The sequence below is a fragment of the Coenobita brevimanus genome, chromosome 33 (assembly GCF_032717465.1).
Source record: "Coenobita brevimanus isolate Jiangsu-jjx chromosome 33, ASM3271746v2, whole genome shotgun sequence".
NCBI classification, from domain to species: domain Eukaryota; kingdom Metazoa; phylum Arthropoda; class Malacostraca; order Decapoda; family Coenobitidae; genus Coenobita; species Coenobita brevimanus.
This window is the reverse complement of record NC_136986.1, coordinates 39,126,629-39,150,709: the sequence shown is the minus strand read 5'-3', so window position 1 is coordinate 39,150,709 and position 24,081 is coordinate 39,126,629. Positions and strand designations below refer to the sequence as shown.

The following is a 24,081-nucleotide window of genomic DNA, read 5'->3' as shown; positions in this document are numbered from 1 at the left end:
TCCTTCCTTCCCTTCTTCCCTCTCTCCCTCTCCTTTCTTTCTTTCTTTCATTTTCTTCCTTCCTACCTTCCTTCCTTCACTTCATTTCATCTCCTTTCTCATTTCCTTCCGCCTCTCTCTCTCTCTCTCTCTCTCTCTTTGTTTCCTTCCTTCTCCTTCCCTCACCTCCCTTCTCTCCTTCTTTCCCGTCAGTCCCTCACTCCTTCGATCTTTCCTCCATTTCTCCTTTATTCTCTCTCTCTCTCTCTCTCTCTCTCTCTCCTTACATTCTCCTTCCCTTCTCTTTCTGTCTCCTTCCCCTCCTCTTCTACCTCCCTCCCTCCCCCTCCCCCTCCCTCTTACCCAGGCTCTCACGTTCCTCCCCTCCCTCCCTCCCTCCTTCCATCCTCCTGCGTCCGCTCGCTCTCCCCCCTCCCCTTCTCCCTTCTTCCATCCCTACCCCCTTCCTCTCGCTCTCCATCCCTCTTATACACCTCCCCTCCCTCCCTCCATCCCTTGCGCAGCCTGTCTCTCCTCCCCATTCCTCCCTCCTTATCTCCTCCCCCTCCTCCCTCCCTCGTCGCTACTCAAACCTCCCCCATCCACCCTTCCTCCCTCAGATCCTCCCCCTCCCGGCTTCCTCCCTTTCCTCCCTCTTCCCCTGCCTTCCTCCCTCGCCTCCTTCCCCCCTCCCGGCTTCCTCCCCTTCCTCCCTCTTCCCCTCCCCCTTCCCTCCCCCTTCTCTGCTAGCCTCACGCCCTCTTCCCTCCCCCCTTTCCCCCCCACCCTTCTTTTTCCACCCCACCCCTCTCTTCCACCCCTGCTCTCACCTACATTGCTTTGTTTGTTGTTTGTCTGCCATCTACTACTACCAGCACTATCTACCACTACTGTTATGTACTGTGTGGTCTGTAACTACTACTACTACCACCACCACCACCACCACCACCACCACTATGCTACTACTACTACAACTATTACGACAGCTACTACTGTTTTATCTACTATTACTATTACCTTGGCTTGTCTAGTTGCACAATGACTACTACTACTACTACTACTACTACTACACTATTAATATTACTATTTTCTGTATTCCTTCTTAATTTGTAAAGATGCAATGTTAACACCAGGCTCTGTCATAAGTGCTTGTTCATACACTCACAACAACACACACGTACACACACCTTACACACACGTACACATCTCCCCTACATACACACACACACACACACACACACACACACAGTAGAAATAAAATGTATGCGGGTTTTTCCATACACGAGGGTTTTATAATATTCGTTATTGTAATCCTGGTAACTAATTTCTATCGTACACGGCGGTATCGTAGCGAGTTAACGCCATAAACGATACTATGAACGTTTTTCAATGTTTTTTGCAGTGCGTCGTGAATTCAAAATACAGTCGCGCACACACACTCGCACACATGAACGTTTTCCTTACTTTCTCCATGTGCACTTTAAATCCTTAGAATTTGTGTACAGCTCCCCACACGTACACCCTTCTCTCTCTCTACACCCTCTTTCTCCCCCTTCACCCCCCCTCTCTCTTCCCCTTCACCCCTCCTCACTCTCCTTACACCCCTTTCCGTCGCTCTATCCTCTCCTAATGCTTCCGAATTGCCAAGTAAATTTATCAATATCTAGGCAGAGAAAATATACTATCTCGCATAGTACTGGTAAATATAAAGATAAACACTTCTTCTAACCACCTAAAGCTGTATTGTGTTAGAAATATGCTCCCTAATCCCCCTTTTTCTCCCTTAAAAAGAGGGAGGGGAGGGTCGTTGCGCAATACATCCTCCACTCCCCCTCTCATCTCGAAGGTGAGTTTTGATTGGCTGAGGGCGAGGCGGGCGCTGATTGGTCCGGCTCCCTTCCTCCCCATCCCCTCCCTTCTGTGTCTCTCTTCCCTCTCCCCCCCTCCTCTCCACATCTCTCCTCACCCTCCTTCCCTGCCACCAATATCCCTCCCCCTCTCCTTCCCCCCTCTTTCCCCCTCTTCTCTCCTTAACCCCCCAGCCGCACGTCCACCAGGCATTTGGGATCCGCACTCCGTAGGGGAAGGTTCTGTGTCTCCAAGGTCTCGCACTTTCCTTTGGTTTACAGTGAAGTTTTGGAGTTTGCAGCGTGACAGTGACAGCGAACATCTCTGATAGGGGTCACCAAAAACGTAAGCACTGATTTACCCCATATTTTACATTTAAATTTCCCTTTTGTGTCAATAAAGTAACTTGCAACTTTTAAATGCAACTTTTGATCTTAACTTTTTTTCGATGAAGGCCGCGAGAGGATATACATGCAAAGAAAGTACTTAGAAGCATTAATATTTTCAAAAACTCTACAATATTGCTTTATTAAGGCTTGGTTTGTAAATTAGAGGATAACTGAATGAAAGACAAAATACTATTATTCCTACCCTTCTGGGAAGCCACGAACCTCGAAACCATTTATTTGTGAGATGATTTGTGACTTATAAAGAAGTGTCAGGATTGTGTGGTCTAAATTGCTCTAAGGTGAAAAAAGTAGAGCTGGTGAATTGGCCACGTCCTCTCTTTATCGAGAAGTTTGATGCGAATTTCCCTTTTTCGGTAGTTAATTAGTGCTGATTTAAATGTTCATAAATTAAGGTTGCAATATGACACTTGGAGTAGATGGTTAAAGTGTCAAATGTTGAAATTGAGGACATTCATCTCCACGCCATTGTCATATCAAGTTTTCCAAGTCAGAGCTAGACTCAAATTATTGCCGTAGGTAGAAAATACTATATACTGTAAGCTTAAGTGCAGTAGATTCGGGAAGTAATGTACAGGTTGAAAGCAAGTAAACATGTCCAAGTGTGGGTCTTTTAATATATCAAGCTTTACCATAGTGTACCCTAAAACTAGAGACAGCTTTAGTTTCCGTCTAGACATCAGAGAAAACTGAGCAGCGAAAGGCAGACAATTAAATTCCGTATGATCTGTTTTTAGTAAGGTTTAATACTGCAATGAGTGTAATTACAGAGTCAAGAGGTCAGGATGTTCTTGATTTAGGTATTATAAGGGAGGTTGGTGTCACGAGGTGAGGGCTTGCTTGGGTAAGGACAGAAATTCCTGGTTTAGTGAAGACCATTACGTCTAATAATACGTGTAATATGCCGGTTGTGACAGACAGGACGTAGGTATTCTTACATATTGATATTTAAGAGAACGTGCGAAAGATTTTGAATTCGAGGGAAATTACAATGTTGTGCACGAAACACTGATAACTTATAGATGATGTACAATCTTGGTGACAGTAATGAACACCGACTGTAATGCTTGGTGTAGAAATAATGTAAATATTCTGTGTACTACCTGAATGTAAGAACCCATCTCTGAACTGCTGTTTCCGTTAATTTTTTAAGATGGAAAACAGAGTACAGGATGTTTAAATGTTACAAAAAGTACAGTAGTCTACAGTCTCGCATCGCTTCTCAATACCTACCATCACTCCTCCCACTCTTACCCACCCCTCCCCTCCCCTCCCTTCCCCCACACCCATCGCTGCCCCTCTCCTCTCCTCCCTTCCCCCATACCCACCACTGCGCTCCTCCCCTCCCCCTACCCCCATACCCACCGCTGCCCTCCTTCACCCCTCCCCTCACCTCCCCTCACACACCCTTCTCTCATCCCCTCCCGAGCCCTCTCTTACCTCCACTCTTCCTGAACCCTCTCATCCCACCCCTCCATCACACCCACTCACCCTCTCTCTCCTCCCCTTCCTCACCCTCACTCACTCCTCCCCTCCCTTACCCTCTCACTCCTTCCCTTCTTCACCCTCTCACTCCATCCCTCTCTCACCCACCCACCTCTGCCTTCTTTCACCTCAACCCCACCCTTACACTCCTCTCCCCTCCTTCACCTTCCCCCCTCTCCTTTCACACCCACCCTTACCCTCTCTCACCCCCCACCTCTCCTTCTTACTTTCCCTCCCCACCCCTCTTTTCTTCCTATACATTTACCTCAATTTATCCTCATTTATTTTGATGTAAAATATAGTGCTTTGTCTCACTCTCTCCCTCCCTTCACATCCACCCCTTCCCTCCCTCCCTTCACATCCATCCCTTCCTGCCCTCCACATCCACTCCTTCCCTCCCTCCCTTCACATCCGTCCTTCCCTCCCTCCCTTCACATCCATCCTTCCCTCCCTCCCTTCACATCAACCCTTCCCTCCCTCCCTTCACATCAACTCCTTCCCTCCCTCCCTTCACATCCACCACGTCCCTCCCCTCAGGTCTCTGTTCTTCTCTCCTTCCTCTCTATTTACCTGGCTGCCGTGTTACAGGTCAAGGTGGGCACCATGACTGAAGGGGGGATGCTGTCCCTCTCCTGGAATAACCACAGCTCCACCTTTGCGCACACCCTTGCTTCTGTCCGCGAGAAGGTGAGACAACATACCATAGTGAAAAAGTGTTCATTATATCCTCTGTTGCCTCAGTACTGCAGCGGTAGAGGTCTGGTTAGAGGGAACTACGCTGTTTTCTCAGGGTTCAGATAAAAGCAGCAGTTGGTGATTTTCATATATAAATGCCAGCAGGGATGTAGGACGGTCTCACAAGTATGCTTCTGGTCTATGAGTTTAATCACACATTTGTTTGACATTAGGACATAGAACTGTATACATAATTAAAATTCTTAGTTTTGTTGATAGTGTATAATTTCCATGTCAGTCATAATAGGTTACCCATTCTAAATTCTGTGTATATCTTTGCAGCTAACTCCTTCATGATTGTGATTTCTCAGAGCTAAATGTAGATATCTGGTTCAAGACTGTACACCTTCTTTCCCCTCACGTATCAAATTTTTCTCATATCTTTATTAATGTAGCCATTCTCTGATTTGCAGGAGCGCTACTCAGATGTGACTCTTTCGTGTGATGGCAACTTCTACCCAGTGCACAAGCTGGTCCTGGCATCCTGCAGCGATTACTTCCAGCGGCTGTTTGAGCAGACGCCATGCAAACACCCTGTAATTGTGCTGCAGGATGTCAGGAGCCAGGAGATGGAGGCTCTACTGAACTACATGTATGCGGGGGTGATCAGTGTGGCCCAGAGCGACCTGCCAAAGCTTATAAAAGTTGCAGAGTCCCTGCAACTAAAAGGTTTGGCTGTACCGGATGAAAACCTCTGTAATAACATGAAGTATGGGCACACGTGGAGCCCTACCAGTGACAGCAATAGCCCCTACCCAAAGAAGCACCTCAAAGAAGACAGTGGCACCCAGACTCAAGGCTCCCAGATGACCAAGATTATCCAGCCTCGCACGAGTGTGAACTCTCAATCCAACCAGCGTTACGGACAGCAAGGATACAACACCATTGGCTCTTCTGTTGGAAACTCTGTGCCACACAGGTTCTCTCCCTACCACCGTGACAGCCCTACCAAAGTCATCCACCGATCGGACAACCGCAAAGAACACATCATCATCCCCAGAGTCACCCCAAAGATGGAATGCAAAAACGAAGGCAAACTCTACGGACACTACCACGCACGGCCAGACACAACCACAGACAGGCATGACCACAGGATAGGAAGGACACATGGATATGGAGAGAAGCACTCAGGTCACACGTCAGACGAAGGAATGGAAAAAGGAATGGACACAGAAGATGAGAATTCCTCTGAAATGCAGGTAAGGCACTACAACTCTTGGCAAGGTTTTTTTTAGGTGTTTCTGTTTAAGACTTGTACTTTTCATGTAAACTTAATTTATAAAATAAGATTAATATTGCAACTTTTTGCATTTTATATATCATTACTGTAGATGATTTCCTTGAATTAATAATGAAAACTGTAAGTGGATTATTTTTGTACATGTAAAACAGACCTGATAAGTTTTTAAGGATCAGGCATAGGTTTGTCAAGTCTGTGGGACTATGCTGTACCTTCACCTGCGCCACTGTAAAGGTGTAAAGTTTGAATATTAATGACACTATACTGTAGAGTTGGTGAATGCAGACTGTAATTGTACCTGTGTTTTTTAATGACATTATGTTTGTCTTTTCGATATCTGCGCTCTTCGAATGTATTGTAATTTTGTTCTTGTAGACAGTACAGATGCCCACTCCATTGTTTAGTGGGAAATAGGGTATGGATGCTTAGCAGTTTCATGTAATTCAGATTTTCTCCCAGGAGATAGTACCAATAAGGCAAGGCTGAAGTACAGGCAGGAAAGATGACATTCAGTGTTATATACTGTACTGTAACTTCAATTTTCTTCCAGGAGATGCTACCGGTCAGCTTAGTCAAAGTGGAAGTAAAAGAGGAGGAAGAGGAGGAGACCGCAGTGGACCTGGGTGATGGGGTAGGTCGAGAGTGTAGCCCGCCCCTGGCCCCACCCCAGGACCAGCCCCTGCCTCTCCTGCACCCCCGCCTGCCCACGCCCCCACACGAGCGCCACCCTGGTGCCCCCGGCGTGGAAGGGGTAGGAACGTGAGGCTCTGTTTCCAAGGGGTTTGAGGTGTGCAGGTACAGACAGTCCTCATTATAAGAGAGGGAGGTGTTCCAGAATATAGCATCTGCTTTACCTACAGTTGGTTATGTAAATTGGGGCTGGCAGAACATCACTTTTTTCTGCATATTAGGCACTGTAAATTGGGGAAAGCTTGCAAATCAGCTGTAAAAGTTGCAGAATATTACAGCCTTTTCCATGTTATTACTCTTGTAAATTGGGGAAAGTTTGACAAATAGCATTATAGAGAACATACAGTAGGCTTTTTTTTTTTTTTTTTTTTTTTCTGTGGACGTAATAGTAAAAAAATGGAACAAAAAGACTACTTATAATGGGGACTAACCGTAGGTCAGTTTATGCTCACTGCTACTCACGACATCAATGCGAGTTTAAAGGATTTGGTGGATTGGAGTTTGAAGGGAAGCATGACATCTTTTAGCCCACAACTTATGAAGTATAGGCATGTGCAGTATGTATGCTGGTTAAGGATTTCAGAGCTTTAATTTATGCATTAGTATTAGATATTATATATGGCCAGTGTAACTTCATATTGTTTATACATTTGTACTTGATGAACTCAGGTACAGACAGTCCTCGTTTAAGTCAGGAATGTGTTCATAAATATAATAAAATTTACTATAATTAGGGTCAAAACTAGAATGAGCTTTATATATAGCAATGTGACTTTAATTTTTTTTTCTCTAAATTACTGTGGTCTTAATAACTTGAAAGAGTATTAAAAGATGACTTAGAGAATTTTGGACTGGTAATTTTTCTTTAACTTGCTTTGGAATAACTATATATAACAAATACGACCCATAATGAGGACTTACTGTATGCAATAGGTAGTGCGGTGAGACCCAGCTGCCCCCAGGAGTCTAGAGGACCCCCGAGTAGCAAACCAGGAGGGTAGGTGTGCAAGTTATGATGCACCTTCACCATAGGCACAGATTTGGAGAAGTGTGTTTAAAGGATCTCAACCAGTCTACAGCATCTCCATAAGTTACCTATTTTCGCAGATCATTTCGTTTTTGCAGAACTTAACTAATCTATTAACAATTATCACATCATTTTTTTTCAAGATCTAGGGAAATGTATAGGATCTAAACCAGGCACAGATTTCTTTGTTTGGTGGTGGCACCTGTCTTCTCTTGGCCTTAGAATATTAGTGTATCTGTGTGTTAAAATTGCATTAATAAATTTCAGAGATTTTTTTCTGTTTATAAAATTAATACTAATTTTTTTTTGTCACGTTTCAACAGCTTCATATGGTTGGTATCTTGGAATTTGCACAGTAGAGTATTTAATTGCTTCTTAGCACAATGTGTTGAACCTAACCAGTCATACATTGTGGTAGTGCAGATTATTACATCATTAACAATTTCATTTGTATTACTTTCTGAACGCATTTTGATCAGGAGATGTTGGAAGGCGAAGTATTTTAATTGCTTAGTTTCAAAATTTTTCAGAAGAATAGCTTTCATTTACTCTTATATGCATAGTGATAATAGTACAGTAGCTTTTTGCAAATGTAAACTATTTTAGTATTTATTTGTCTTCAGAAAATTTACTGTATTAGTTAACAAGCGTAGGTTCTCCCATGTTTTCGTGTTTTGTTAATGCTCGAGACCTCTGGGTGAGCGGAAGGGTGTTGGTGTCAGTCAGGTTTGCTCAATTAACAATCACTACAAAATTCTTTGTGACCACATGCATCATTGGTAAGGCAGCTGGGAGTGATGGACCATACAAACTGCACATAACTATCTTTCATGAAGTGTATTTTAAAACCCATGTAGCGTGAGGACGTCTTTTCATTTTATTGTTGTTTCTGTTGGAGTAGGTGAATTTATTTGCTTAGGAAGAACGTTTATTATATGGAAGGGCTTGACGGGGAATTTCCACCACCGTCTGTATGATAGGTCCTCTGAAGTTTAATATGTTTTGGTTGCAAGAATGAAATAAGATGTCCTCGCAGTGAAGGGGTTGTGTCAGAGCGAGAGTTTGATAATCGTCTCATGCTCTTGAAGTGCAGGCTAGCTGTAGAAATGCAACATCAGAGTATAAGCTATAGTATGTGTATAGTAACATAAGAGGTAAGCCAGTATAGACCGTAGGCTATAGTTATTGTACTGTATATCAAAATCTAGACAGACAATGAGTTTTCGTTCAAGTCCATCTGTTTTACCTCCATGCTCAGCAATTTATTTGGAGAAAATTCCTAACCCCCTCCCCACATACACATTTTACTAGTCTGGTGCAAACGCCCTAGGTAAAAATTAGGCCTCGTTTTAATCAAATATTTTCATTGCATTGTAATTTTTTTTTCACCTGGGCCCGTCTTGTGACAGACAAGGGCACTTCCCACTGTGGTACTAATTCCTCATTTAGTTTATATTTCAGAGTAAGGTGATATCTTTGAACGGCCTCATACAGTATGCCACTTTCCATCATTAAGCGGGTAGGAATTGCAGTGAAGAATGAGGAAAGAAACAACTATGTTAAAAATTTTTCTTATCTACAGTAAAATGCTTGTGGATTTAGGTGATTTTCATATAACAGTATAATTATAGGAATGCATATACACTTACGATGAGGAATTGCTATTAAGTGGAAAGCACCCTTTAATGTTTGTCATCTGAGTGGGAACCCTTTTGTCATGTCCCCCAAATTAGGATGAAGCTCAACATTTTGCCGTAATGGGAGGATGTTGCTTCATAGGAGGTGTCTTTTTTCCACATTCCACAGTCAATAGAGAGTGTATGAGCTCATTCTGACCCCTTTACTATGGTGACTTAGTTTACTCTTGCAAACCCTAGATAATATTTTGTGTAGGGGGAGAAATGTGAGTGTGACAGGGCTGTTGGAGATTTTCTGGCTTTATGTGCACACACACACACACACACACACACACACACACACACACACACACACACACACACACACACACACACACACACACACACACACACACACACACACACACACACACACACACACACACACACACACACACACACACACACACACACACACACACACACACACACACACACACACACACACACACACACACACACACACACACACACACACACACACACACACACACACACACACACACACACACACACACACACACACACACACACACACACACACACACACACACACACACACACACACACACACACACACACACACACACACACACACACACACACACACACACACACACACACACACACACACACACACACACTAAATAATTCTTACCCATCACAACATGAGTCCCCCAAAATCTTAGCAAAATCATCTGATGGTAAAAAGAAGAAACTAAAAACGAATAGACGTCACCATCTTGAAGGGGTCAGCCTCCATCTGGCCCAACTTGCAGTCTGTTGTTACCGGTGAGACTTAAGCTATTGTTCACTACTCATGTTATTTTCACAAGCACAGTATACATTACTCATTTATCCATCCCATTTCACTCTCATTATGTATGTATATAGACTGTCATTATATTGTCACATATTTTATACTCAGAATTATTATTAGTACTTTAGAAACAGTATATGGATAGGCAACAGTGGTATAACAGTACTTTTCTTGAAGTATATATCGGGTGAGACAAATATGGTGGGTAATTGTAGTGATTAAGTACACTTTACAGTATTAAATCAAACACATTATTTCATCGGAAAGAGAAGGGTCAAAAGTCGGTAGTTTTCCTGCTTTCGCACTTTAAAATTTACTGATATTAACAAGCAAAATTTCAGATTAGTAAGAAGTTAAAAGAAGTAATAAGAAACCATCTGCCAGAATTAGTAGAGTGTGAATTATGGGAAAAAGGATATGTGCCCCATTTTACTTGGCACTGTGTTGGGAGTGTCCATCTCTGTATTCTTAGTTATTATTTGTAACCTATAATTTTCTTCATCTGGAGGGAAATTACCTTATGATGATGAACAGTGAGGCTCATGTTATTTGTATCACCCTGTATTTGAAGAACTGTACTAAGTAACTAGAACTCGATTAGTTAAGTGGCGTTTTTCACTTAATTTTTTGCCGTATTTTATTGCCTTTCTGCTTGTTCCCCTTTGGAGGATATTACTGCAGTGGCTGACTGGACAGAGTACGTAACCTGTCACCATTTTTTTTTTTTTCAATCATGCTGTGACTAGGTGGTTTTAGTCAACTAGTACCTAGTTGATATGATGATGCATTTTTATAATTCATTCTTGGTGCCTCAAGATAAATTTATTCAGCTTTGGGTAGACACCTTATTGTGAAGAGGTTAGTGAAGGCACTGACATACTGTATTTGAAGTCTTACCCAGCTTGATTAAAATTATACAAAGAGGATAAGAATGAAGTTTAATATTGGTCATCAGATTGAAGGGGTTAAAGAGGAATTATCAGTGAAGGAGCAGTGTGAGGTCTGCTTCTTACCTCTTGAAGTCTGGCTTAAAATCATCTGGAGTTAGTAAGAATAAAATAAAGACAAGTGGGTTAGTCAGTCAGCAAGTTGTACAAATATATGTGGCTTAGCATAGCTCCTGTAGAAAATGCCATCCTGGAATGGTTCATTGTATTTAGCTGTAAGTCTGTTACAAGCAGGGTTTCATTCAGAGATTCATAAAAGGCTGAGCAACTCTAAATATTCAGAAATGGTTCTAATTTATTGGTATCTGGAAAGGTTTCAATATCAGTTTTAATGATCGCATGATGTGCTAGTTATGTGGAAGCCCTAAAATGATGTGTGTAATAACAGTACATTTATGTGAATGTTAACATCTTGAAGTATGAAAATAATCTGCACAAAAAAATTGCCAACGTGAAGAAAAAATTAGATTGACAACAGATTTAAATACTGTAATCAAATGTGTTCTTAACAGTGATGACCATCCAGTCACTGGTAGGGAATAACTTGTTCTGGCATTAGATTTCTTAGTAACTTGTAATCAGACTTCATACTTGGTGTGTAAATAAAATAAAGACTATTCTTCATGATGTCTGGCCTTTCACTCTCTTTATCTTCTTCATATCCTGTCACTAATAACCTGGACCCATTCTTTACAATGCTAGATAGTACAGTATTTGGTTTTAATGTAGTAAAGTGTATAAAAAAATTCTTGCAACATGTACTGTATTTGTTTAATTTTACTAACATTTTTCTATTGTAAGTGACATATAACTTGTCCATTTTAAAGTAGCAAAGGTAGTGGTAGCTATTAAAGGACTGTAAAATATACAGTTTCATAATTTAACAATGCCAGTGAATGATTGGAGTGTAGTAATGGTCAGCTGCTCTGAATCTATTTATCACAGACAGAAAATGAGCTGATGAAACAGTATGAGCATAATCAGCAAGGATGATGCATTCCATGGTATGATTTCATAGCTGTTCATATTACTGTACATTGTGTACGAGCATGTTGACACATATACTGTACAGCTCTGTGTAAATGAGAGGTACTGACACCAAAAATCAATGTGCAACTCATCTTTTTCAGCCACAGGTTGTTCTGTGAAGGCTACTGCCTGTATCCTGTCACTTCTTGGTTAATCCTGACACAAGGAAGTAAGGCAAACAGTTGAAAGGAATATTTTTGGTTTTAGTAAGTATAATCAGCCATTACTGTGACAAGTTAGGTTATTATCCATAACTGTGGCTAGGGTGGTGTTGAAGGCATGAGTCCAGGCAGTATGGGGGAGTGAAGATGTGTGGGAATAAAAGGCCAGCATCAGATAGTTTAAAGAAGTAATAATAATAAGTATTCAAGAGGATTCCATCTCCGAATATGGACTTAGAGGTTTCATTATCTTTGTGTTTAGCACATGCATTCATAAATGTACTGGTTGCCTCTCTTTGTTGATAACGATAAAATTTTGTGATCCGTACTTTCTGCTCAACCTATCAATAACTGGTGCCTGGTGACGTTTCGTCACGTGTTAATTTGGTAACTCACAGTTTTGCTAGATTAAATTAAAAACATTGTTGTTGTGAACTGCTTGTCGTGTAGTCTACCAAAGCTCAAAACTGCCACCATAACATTGTACAGTTCTTCCCTGAAAAGTGTGAAACTTGGCCTGCTTCCCTTCAGTTGGTAGTGAGGGATGAGTAGAAACTGACACACAAATGTATGTTGTCAGTACTGTAACTGTTTTCCCTGCACTTCTGTGCTGAGGGAAAAAGAGAATTTGATTGTACTGTATGCTTTGTGATGATTACTTGTACTGTGTAGTAGTACAAGTACTGCACCGAGAAATTTCATGATACATAACAGAATCCAAGCTTTGGACAATTGAGTGGGAAGCATCAGTTGGAAGATGTGGAATAGTTTTTTTATCTTGCAGACAAGAGTGCACGAGGAGCAGAGGCCTGACTTTGAAAGGGCTCTTACTTAGGAACACATGAGAAGTGTTAAGGTGTATGGCAGTGAGACTTGGCCTGTATGAGAAGAGGATACAAGGTGATGGGAATACACTGGAATGAGAATGTTGAAATGGATGTAGGTCTCAGTGTGTGACAGAACTGAGAAGTGTGCTGTGAGAAATGTTTAACATAAGTAATATCAAGAGAGGTGATGCAGATGAGCAAGTTAAGATGGTTTGGATATGTTGAGAGAAGAATGGAGGATTACTTGCTGAGGAGGGAGAGCACGCAAAGACAGATCAAGAAAGATGTAGGGTTAGGTCCCTCATGGAGATCTATGGGCATGGGTATTTAGCAGGGAAATAACCTGAGATCACAATACATGGAAAGCTGCCGATGGGTGAGAAGACCCACACATGCTGGCATGGTCAATGGTCTTGAAACATAAATATATATGTAACCCGTAGATGTGCTGGGCGAAGCTTCTGACTCACCACTGTGGGATGTTTATAAGTAGAGTCCATCAATACTCATCTGGTTTGAGACATGCCAATGGGCTGGTTGTGGTCTTTATTTATCCCTAGATGAATACATGGCATATCCTCTGAGAATAAAGTAAGGTGTGACAAGTATGCTGGAAGTAAGGTAACTCTAGTTCAATACATTTAAATGTAGATAATCAGTTTATTTCCCTTGGTGGCATGACAACCAAAAACACTTATTCACCTCGTAGGGCATAAAACCATTTGTGTTGGTGAGTGGTACTCCATCTAGGGTGTTCTGACCACTAAACCACCAGTCAACATAAATTACTGTATTTTTCCCATTTCTTAGGCTGCCTTGAATCGGCTGACTTTGAAGGAGGAGTTTGAGGAATTTCATGAAGAGGTTGTGTCCGAGAGTGAGAGTGAACTGAGTTCATTGGTTGGAAACAGGGATTCAAAAGAACTCAACAGAGGGGAAGATGCAAGACTAACACTACAGGCTTTCCTTGGGCGGGGACAAGGCACTACTGGGGTAACCATCAAGTTTGAGCCTCACAGTAGCATCTTGAAGCCAGGATCATCAGAGGCAAAGGAGGTACATAATTTATCATTCTTTAGGTAATTCATTTCAGTGCCAGACAGTTTTATGTAACCATGATTGAATCGTAGGAACTTGTACCACTAACCCTCTCATGGTTCAGACAGTACTAATATTCAGTTTTAGCTTATGCATTATGACTGTGTTCAGCTGAAAATGAATCACAAAAGTCTGAAAATATTAACCGAAGAACATCGTTTTTATATTTTTTGTCATCTGAATATTTTACTCAGGAAATTTTTGCCATATTTTGATTATTTTTTTGATTATTATTATTTTTTTTTTTTTTCTGGAATTGTTAAATTGGGCCATCACTGATCCCTTCAATACTAGGGCACTTTCCTAGCTCAATACAATAATTTTAAGCAGAAGGAGTTTTTTTTTTGTCACACTATAAGATTTGGTGTCTTCAAGAGTAGTCAAGTTTTTCAGAGTATAAGCCTACCTCACTTCAATACTTCTCTCCAAAAAATTCCTTTTGCTACATGTAGTTTATACAGTAAGTCACGATTATAAGCACCTTTCTATCTTTTTCATTTTTTTTTTTCCTGTTAAAATATTAGCAAATTACAGAAAACTTCCCGATTAGAGATCCAGTTCTACCTGTGGAACTGCTTTGCCAGTTCCTCAGATATATGTTAATAACAGTAAAAAAAAAACTGTGATACTTTGAAATTCCTGGCCTATATTGAAGAGTGTGTATAATTTAGATAAGGGTATGACTTGGCTAAGTGAGAAAAATATATGAGTAGTACAGTCAGTTTAATATTGCTATACTGTACTGTTATACTGTATTAATTTCAGGGCTTAATGTCATATCAATAATGGTTAAAGCATGATGTAAAATGTATTTCAGACTGACCAGCCCATATGTGTGGGTGACTGCAGTGGCAGTAGCAAGAACAAATCAACACCTCACCATTCAAGCCAGATACGAGCTCAGAGTGTGGAGCCTCATTATCATGTAAGTGTGTATTGTGTCCACAGAACAGAGATGAAATGAAACATTAGCATGGTGTGTGTAAAACTCAGTGCATTATTTGCTGCTTCTTCGTGAACTGTTGCTGTAGTTCATTATTTATTTGACAGAAAATCCAGCACTGTCATAATGGATATACAGTATATCACTTCATGTACAGTAATTTATCTTTCCTGTTGGTGAGGGACACCTTCATGTGGTGGTACTGATATAACTAGATAGCTCTGTTGGCCAGCAATGCAAATATCTTTCAACTCCTTCCCCACCCCCCAAAAAATGTGTGGTGAGCTTCAAGATTATTGGAGCTTTAGCCTGTAGACCACCAGATTTAAGTTCAAATGAGCCTGGGGCCACAACAGCAGTAGTATACTTCAGTCTGTTAAATGCATGTAATCAGCTTTTGGCAGCATAAGGTACTGTAGAATATAGTGGTCTCTCTACTGACATGAGTAACGCTAACTGGAAACACTAGATGTTAATAAGAAAGCACTTACATACATTTTTCTACAACTTGTGGGACACATATGATGATGTCATGATACTTTAAGAGTAATTTAGTGTTTCTTAACAGGTATGTTATTTTGGTCATCAGAAGGAATTAAGAGATATTAATGTCATTCACCAGTTGGGTGTTGAGTGGATGGTTAAGGGGTTTCAGGAGTTAATGATTAAGATTACATCTAAGACATAATACTCCACCATAGATGTGGTTATGTGGGTACAGTGGGGAAAGGGGGAAGAGAGACTGGCTGGTGTAATTCCAACAGTCCCAGACATCACACAATTTTATATCAGTTTTCTGGGGGTGTTTATTCCTGTGCTGAAATGAGGTAGCTACAGTAAGCATCAGTAATCCAGAATATTCTTGGGTTCTGTGGTAGGCTGAATCTATATAAATGGAGGATCCAGTGCATTTGGGTTAAATACTGAACGACAGTGGCACTGCAGTGATAACTTTGTTACTGGAGAGGAATACCTTCATGTGCTACCAATATAACCAGTCATCTTAGCTTCCTGATTATACAAACATTCCTCATCTCCTTCCCTATCCCCCAAGTGGAGGATGGAAGGCCTGCATTCCACCAGGTTCACATTCAGATGAGACTGGGGCCAGAATAACAACAACAACAACAATGTTGACATCATTCCAGGCTGACACAAAGAGGAATGTTAATAAAATCGACTGCAGCCAGATTGAGGCAGCTGCTGTCGCCCAGGCTACAATGGACCAAAAGACTCTGCAGTGCCCTCTGTGTCCATACATCTCCACACGACACTATGTCCTGGTCAGACATATGAGGACGCACACTGGGGAGCGCCCCTACGCCTGCCCTCACTGCCACTACCGAGGCACTGACAAGGGCAACCTGAATGTCCACATCCGTTCGCATACTGGAATTAAACCTTTCTTGTGTCCTCATTGCCCTGCCAGGTTTAGCCAAAATGTTCATTTAAAAGACCATCTACGCACTCATTCAGGGGAGAAGCCTTATGCCTGCCCACGCTGCACATATCGTTCTTGCAAAAGCAGTGACTTGAACCGTCACATGAAACTTTACTGTATACGCAGGCATGAGGGGACAGTGGGAGATGAGGCACCAATTCAGTAACTCCCCACAAACCTGATCTAGTCCAAGATGTAAGGTTGCATCGCCACCTGTCACTGATATGTAATTCTCGTCTTTTTATGTGCTGTACTTATAGTCAACATTTATTGTACATTCCTGCAATAAAAATAGAGGCCCAATACGGCAGTGCTGTATACCACTACCAAAGAAAGTTTGTGCCATAATGCACTGGTAGATTGTAATGATATAGTTGCTCTGAAACAAAAACTACAGATGTGATGTGGTGTGGCTTAGTTGTGCTATGACCTTTAAAGCCATTGTACTGTAATATGATAATTACCATAGTACATTACAGCACTACTGTATATTCATATTATATTTTAGGTACAAACCAGGACAGTACTCCCAAAATGGGCCTGTATTGTCAGGCAAACCACTTACTGTCTGTCTGTAATAAAGTTCATGTACTTACAAAACACCAGTAGTCATATGAATACTTGTAAACCCTGTGATGTTGACGAATTATTCCTGTAAGTCAGCTCCCAGTTGAACCATGAAAAATCACAGGTAAGTGTGTCTGGGAGAATCTTCTGTAGCTCAGTTGATAAGTGTGACTAAGTTGCAAGAACTGCCTCAGAAAGAAAACCTAGGCAAGGAATGAATGACTGCTAGGTTTAGTGAGCTTTTGGATCATATATTAGGGAGGGGGATATTTATCAACATAAGTCACCAAGTCTCCTTCCCCCTCCTGTTGAGTGTGCCCTTGCTTCAGTTCCATTGGTTTCGTAACTTAAAAATTTTTAAATACAAATTCCTGGGGCAAGGAAAGAAAATACTACCCTCATATACCCAAATGTGATAGTGGGTAATATAATGGCTGAGGGTCAGGGTGGGGGTGGTGGAGGCTCCTAGCAGTATAGAGGTATGGTGACCTTACCATCTAGTACAGAGTTTGCAAGCAGCCTGGTACCTCCTGTGGCACAAGAAGGAAAGAAACTGCACCTGTGGCCTCCTTCCTCTCATTACCTGTACAGTATTGTCAAAGTTAAAATGATGTAATCTTCATATCCCCACTTCCACATAATCAGGGGACATTAGTTTAGGATAATGATGATAATACAACATTGAGTGAAGTATTTATTGTTTTTCAAGTATACAGAGTACATATACTGTACAACAAAAGGAGGTGGTAGGTCTTGCCACACACCTCTAGCAAAATTAGTTACGTACAGTCAGTGGTTATAAAGTGCATACTGTGTGCAACAAAAGGAGATGGTGAGTCTTGTCTCACACACACACACACACACTATAGCAACAGACACCCTGGGAGGGGAGGGGGAAGAATACTTCCCCAGTATCCCTGCTTGTCGTAAGAGGCGACTAAAACGGGCTTCTTTGTCTCCCATCTTTCTCTCCCTACCCTTTTCTTCTCTCATTTTGTTTTTTCCGTTTCCTCCTGCCCTCATTTTCCCTCTGCTGCTATCAGATAGACATTTGGTTTTATGACATGAATAGTTTAAGGACTTCCCATTGGCATTCCATATCCTTCACCTAATCCTACTCCATACTATGTTTTCTCTTCATAACACAGTGCTATATAATCTTTGCTATCTGGCATTTGGATTTCATTCACTCACTGTCTCCTTACTGTCTTCCTCTGTGTCCTACCTGCTGAGCTCAAGTATAGATCTCAGTGGTCCTACCTCTCTTCTTGATATTCCCGTGTTTCTTCCGGCCTTTATTTTCCCTGTACTCCAATTAGGTTAGATATTTGGTTTCATGACAGGAGTAGTATTAAAGACTTAACATTGACGTTGACCTTTTCTCCCGTACACCACTTTCATGCCAACCTTAGACATATCATGGCTTAGTGCTAGTTCTTCATTATTCCTTCCTTCCTTAAGCAAACAGAGATGTAGTTTAGTCGGTATATTACGTACAACGAAATGAAAAGGGATCCATAAGATATTTCACGTAATCAGGAATATAACCTACCCTATATGGATGGTGAAAAAGTAGTGGTAGACAGAGGTGTGGAAGGCCAAATACAAGGTACAAATGGTGAAATGGAAGCTAGCGGTGGTAATATAAGGCACAGCTGGTGAAAACGAAGATAGTGGTGGTAGACAATGGTAGGGCAGATGCAATGTACAGACGGTGAAATGGAAGATACTGGTTGTTAGACAATGGTATGGAAGAACACTGTTAAGAAACATGGTAAGGCAGGAAATCTGGTAGTGGGCAATGGTATGGTGGGGGAAATACAAAATATGAGACGATGGTAGACTGGTGTAGTATTGATTTGGTTATTTGGCTGTTGCAGACACGTAGCAGTATTCAGCATATATTTGTCAAAGACCGTATTTTTGTTGGTTTAAGAGGTTACATAGCACTTCCTTCTTACCAGTTTAAATTAGCATACTGTATAGCCTGTAGGATTCGACCATATTTTGCCGTAGTTTACCTTACATTTCCACTGCAATTTAGGTTTTCTGATAACAAAACACCAAAGAAAACGTTTTTTTGCGGGCTAACTTTAGTATATTGTGTTCCCCATGATGGAGATTGTCTCTTGTAATCTTCCTTGTGCAGCTTAGTTTACGTAGCTGATTGACAGACTAGGACATTACTGCGTCTCTGCATCCCTTCTATTACACTCATTTTGTCGTAAGCAGAACATTCTTGTAGCAGACTAGTACTTGTTTTCCAAATGGCTTGACTTTCCACGCATTATAGTTGTTTTGACATTACTATTCATAAAGCATGGATGCCTTCAAAAGCTTGAAGAGATATGCTATATATTACTATTTTCTCCAAATTTCTAAGTCCCCTGGGGAGGGGGGATTAGGAATATTTCCTCAGTATCCCTGCCTGTCGTTAAGAGACAACTAAAAGGGGCGTTTGTCTCCAGTCTTTCTCTCCTTACTGTGGTCTATTCTTCTGTCCCACCTCTCGATATTTCCTTGTTTCTTCCAGCCTTTATTTACCCGCTACTCCTATCAGGTTAGACATTTGGTTTTATGACATGGATAGTTTAGGGACCTGCCATTGACGCTAACCCTTCCTCCCTGTGCTTTAACATCAGTTTAGTCACCAAGCTGATTCGTCGCCTAAATCACTTCAACCCCAGTCATAGTGCCATATTTCGGTGCTATATAGTTCATTATTCCTTCCTTTCAAATTTCTGGCCATTTTTTTGCTGACGTTAACTTTAGTCTATCAACATGAAAACTGGTAAGACATTTTCGGACACAGAAGTGAACGTATACAATTAGAAGCGTAGGAATTTATTAACTATCTTCCTCAAAATTTAACCTCGTGTTCGGGACAGCTAAGTATTTTGATTCACTAGATGATTCAGCCGAGAGTGTGAGTATTGGACCCTGAGAGTCTCATGGTCAGGGTAACTCAAGCAGAGTAATTAAAGGAGCCGTCAAGGTGTATGCGTGTAAAATTAAAGTTTAGTTATTTTTAAAATGCCCGCCGTGCTCGCCGCAGGACCTCCCACCTCACCACCACCGAGCCGCCACCCCACCACCACCCCGGGAGGACACACCGGTGAGGTTAGTGACCCCGGGCAAGAGGGTCATCAGGGCATCCCGGCCCTGAGCCCCTATTCCCCGCAAGTGCCCCAACCCCAGGCGTTCAGGCAAACTGAACTACTGTGCGGGCGGGGTAGTGATCGTCAGACCAGGAGTGGGACTGAAAAGAGGTCAGTCCCATGTAACACCGTATTGACGGTCTTCTTACACCCTCTAGGGCAGAAAGAGGCCCAAGGGCAGGAAGAGGCCCAAGGCTACGGCCAAAAGAAAGAGAGATAGACACAGGCTACGGCCTGACAGAGTGTGTAAAGGGGAAGGTGACCCCAGGCTCCGGCCTTAACACGCTGAGGAGAGTTGCCTGTGTGCATCCCTCTCCAGTTGTTCTTTGGCTACGGCCAGAATACGGTCCAGGGTAGAGAGACCCTGCTACCGTACGTCTAGCGCTACCCAATTACGGAAGCGGCGTCTCGGGGTCGGCCTTTTGCCGGAACGGACGGGTGAACCTGTTCATTAGTCGCTTTCCGTACGGGCAGACACTCAGTTTCGGCTGGGGCACGTACCAGGGTGGAGAATTCCCTGACGGTAGGATCTGTCCATATTGGAGAGAGTGCGGCTCCTGAGCCCCTCACTCCGGCTTGTCTCCTACTGCGGGAGGAACACCACGTCGGCGGTACCTTGCGACGGCGAAAGGGCGACCTCGATCACCCTATAGGTGTCCCCCGCACGCCGGGCAAGTTCACGGCTTCGGCCAAAGTGCACAATAGGGGAAGTAGAGCCCCGACTCAGACCTATGGACACACTCAGGGAACCACGAAGAGCGTGAGTACCCCTTTAGCCTCTTTCCCTTCGGGGAGCCCTTCGTCGCCATCCAGGCTTCTAGGCCAGGAGGAGGCACTAGAGTGGTGGCAAGGCCCGATAACGGACTTACCGCCCACACCCGGGAGTTCTTTAGCCCTGTCGGAGCCCTACAGGAGACGCTGCCGCAGCCCAGCCCTGACGGCGCCTCTACCCCCTGAGCACCCGCAGTCCCAGGACGCCCAGGCCCTCCACCGCAGTCTACAACAACGGAGATCTAGGCTCCCTCACTCCCCGGAAGCAGAGGAAGCAGGCCCGACTACTCCGGCTGTTCGGCCCTAGCCCCGAGGGCCCCCGATCAGGTCGAGGCCCCCAGACCACAGGGCCTCCCTGCACCCCACCAGCGCGGCCCTAGGAAGGAGCCGCCCCTCGGGTCGAGGCCCCAGACAAGGGAGCCTCCCTGACAGTAAGTACCAGTGATTTAATAACCCAGGAAACAAGGGTAAGACAGTGACAGTGACAGTGACCCAGAGTACAGTAACAGTGATCCAGAGTATAGTGACAGTGTTTTATAAAAGATATATTAAACAGTGGCATAACAGAAATTCGTGTAACCAGGGTACGAAGTGTAAAGTGTTAAATAACTCAGTCCCCCCTGCATCGAGGAACCAGGGAGTTTTCTGTGGAACTAGAGGTAGGTGCGCGAGTGAGCCGAAAGGCAAGTGATGTGCCCCCGCGACTTGCTGACAGTGTCGAGTGTCGCCATCCGCACCCTACCTTTATTATAGTAATATCTCCGACACAGACTCCCAATCACAGTGATCCAAAGTGAAACTCCCCCATTTATTATTATCTACAAGTAACATAATAATTAATTCAAACTAACAATCACAATGAGGTAATATTCCATTCAAGTAACAGTAAAGAATATCCACGACTGACCTGTGCCACGTGTTAATATATATTGGATCAGTCTATGTAAACGAGTGTAATATTGTATCTCTGTTCTCCTATGTACTAAATATCGTTGTATGTACACTGTAATGAGTAGAACTTAAGCAATAGATGTGATACGGTGTACTGTCTCTTTTTATGCCCTGTTCCTTTGTTAGTGTATTACATCCGGTGTAGTAAAAGGACCCCGTTCCAGTGCTCGTGTTTTTACGACGAGAAGTCGCCTTAAAAACACAGCATTACAATTTTCTTCTATCATTATTTTTATTTTTTCCATATAAGCAGCATTGAAAAAAGTGAAATGTTATTGAATAAAACTGGGGTTCCTGGCAGTGATGCTTACATTGACCACATTTGGTTGGCTACGCTGGAGAGGACGCTTTGGACCAAACGTTTTCAAGTACGTTCTCGATGCCGTCAATTCCTGTGACCCAGTTTACACGAACAGAGATAAGTGTGAGAGCTGCTGACAATTCTGATTAAGCCTGGAGTATCCCGTGACTGACTGTAGTGCCATAAGAGTGAGAAACCAACATACCCAGACATTTCACTTCAACCTCTGCAAAGTTTATGGCCCCGCGAGGATAAGTATTTCACCATTTTTCTATTTACTTGCTTGTATGAATTGAATTTTCCTTATTTTTATGAACAGGGACAAGGATGTAACCTACTGAGTAATGGCCAGACCTAGATACCACAAGAAGAAATGTGGAGGCGTCCCCAAGTTGCAGTGGGGTAGATCAGCGTGAAGGAAGAAACTGAATGGATTCCCGACATCATTTATCGCCTGCTGAAAAGGTAATACATTCTGACAATTCATGTACATTAATCAGAATTCCATGGTACACCTCTTACTTAACTAATCAGATTAACTTAACAAGAGTTGCATCAGCATGACACTTAAAATCTCATCCTATTAACTTGGCCAGATTTTTGTATTATTGTAGCCTACTTCACTTTGGTCAGTGGAAAAAAGACAATACTGCAGCTCTACATCCTTAACATAGCACTTCTTCATGATTGACATCGTATTGTACTGTTAATGTATTGCTACAACAGTATTTAAAATGGAGAGATGGCAGTTTTTGGTTGTTAGATTTAAAAGATATATACTGTAATTGTTTTCTATTGCTGTGTTTCACGTTGTTGCCAGTTCTGGGACAATTCTCCGTGGGGATGGTACTGTCAAACTAAAACAAGACAATTTCTGTCAGGGGCTGGATACTCAAAGCATTTGAAAGTTCCTTATATGGCAAAGATTCTCTTTCGGGAGGGGTGGGGAAAAACAGTTCTCCAGTACAGTATTCCTGCTTGTTGTAAGAGGCAGCTAAAAGAGGCCTTCTTGTCTCCAGTCTTTTTCTCTTTACTGCTCTCATCCGCTTTTCCCTTGTACAGTCGCCCCAAGAAGTGATGGCAGAGTTTCAGATTGCTTCGGTCACTCTACACTGCTATAATTATGTTCAGTGTAAACTCGGTGAATAAATGGTAAAACTTCTGTGCCTCCATTACGTAATAATATATACATTACATCACGCTAAGAAGTATGTAAAATGAATAACATGAGGTAGTGATGTATTAGAAGTTAACACTCAGATATACGTCTCCCGATTTGAACGAATGTCTAATGTATTACTCCGCGCACGGAGCGCAGCGTAACCCCCTTTCTTGATGTATTTGCTTCCCAGGACTTCAAATACAGAATGCTCTAGTTTCGAAGACCAGTTAAGGAAAACTCTTGTGACTGCAATACATCACCTTACTTTCAATTGCTGTGGTGATGATACAGCAACAATAAGGATGCCGAAAACAATGAAATTTACCTTAGTAATGATACTCTACCTGCGGTAGCAGCAAGACCATTCTGCCTTATATTCCTTGTCTTCCCCTTGCTTACAGCGACTTTATTCCTAATTGATGCAAAATTATTTTAAGCTGTGAGAAGATATGACAGGTTTTACCCTTTTCTCATAAACTAGGCAATGAAGAGGACGAAAGCATGAGCTTATACTTTAGCAATGCAAAAGCACATACTTTTTGCTGTCTAATTGTCTCTAGTATCCTTCTTTTATAATAAACCTAACTCAGAGTCAAATGGCCACAACCATGCGGGATTATGGCGTCTGGCAATAGATAGATAAATAGATAGATAGATCCTTCTTTTATAATAAACCTCTGTGTCCTGCTTAACTGAAAATGCTGATATGAAAGTTTTGAACTCAGCGACTTGTTTATGAGCATTTGCATTTTATTTCTCTTGCCAATTGTTTAGACACTGAGGATACCAGGCTATGATAAGAATCTTTCTCCAAGGAG

The 24,081-nt window shown here is 42.3% G+C and overlaps 1 protein-coding gene across 1 annotated transcript; it reads left to right on the top strand.

Moving 5' to 3' along the window:
- Nucleotides 1–2,050: 2,050 nt before the first annotated feature.
- Nucleotides 2,051–16,952, top strand: LOC145395903 (uncharacterized). Its single transcript, XM_080269426.1, has 7 exons — nt 2,051–2,172; nt 4,308–4,406; nt 4,868–5,653; nt 6,245–6,445; nt 13,682–13,927; nt 14,787–14,894; nt 16,061–16,952. The coding sequence occupies exons 2-7, from the start codon at nt 4,323–4,325 to the stop codon at nt 16,517–16,519; spliced, it is 1,884 nt and encodes a 627-aa protein (XP_080125552.1). The 5' UTR covers nt 2,051–2,172; nt 4,308–4,322; the 3' UTR covers nt 16,520–16,952.
- Nucleotides 16,953–24,081: the final 7,129 nt, after the last annotated feature.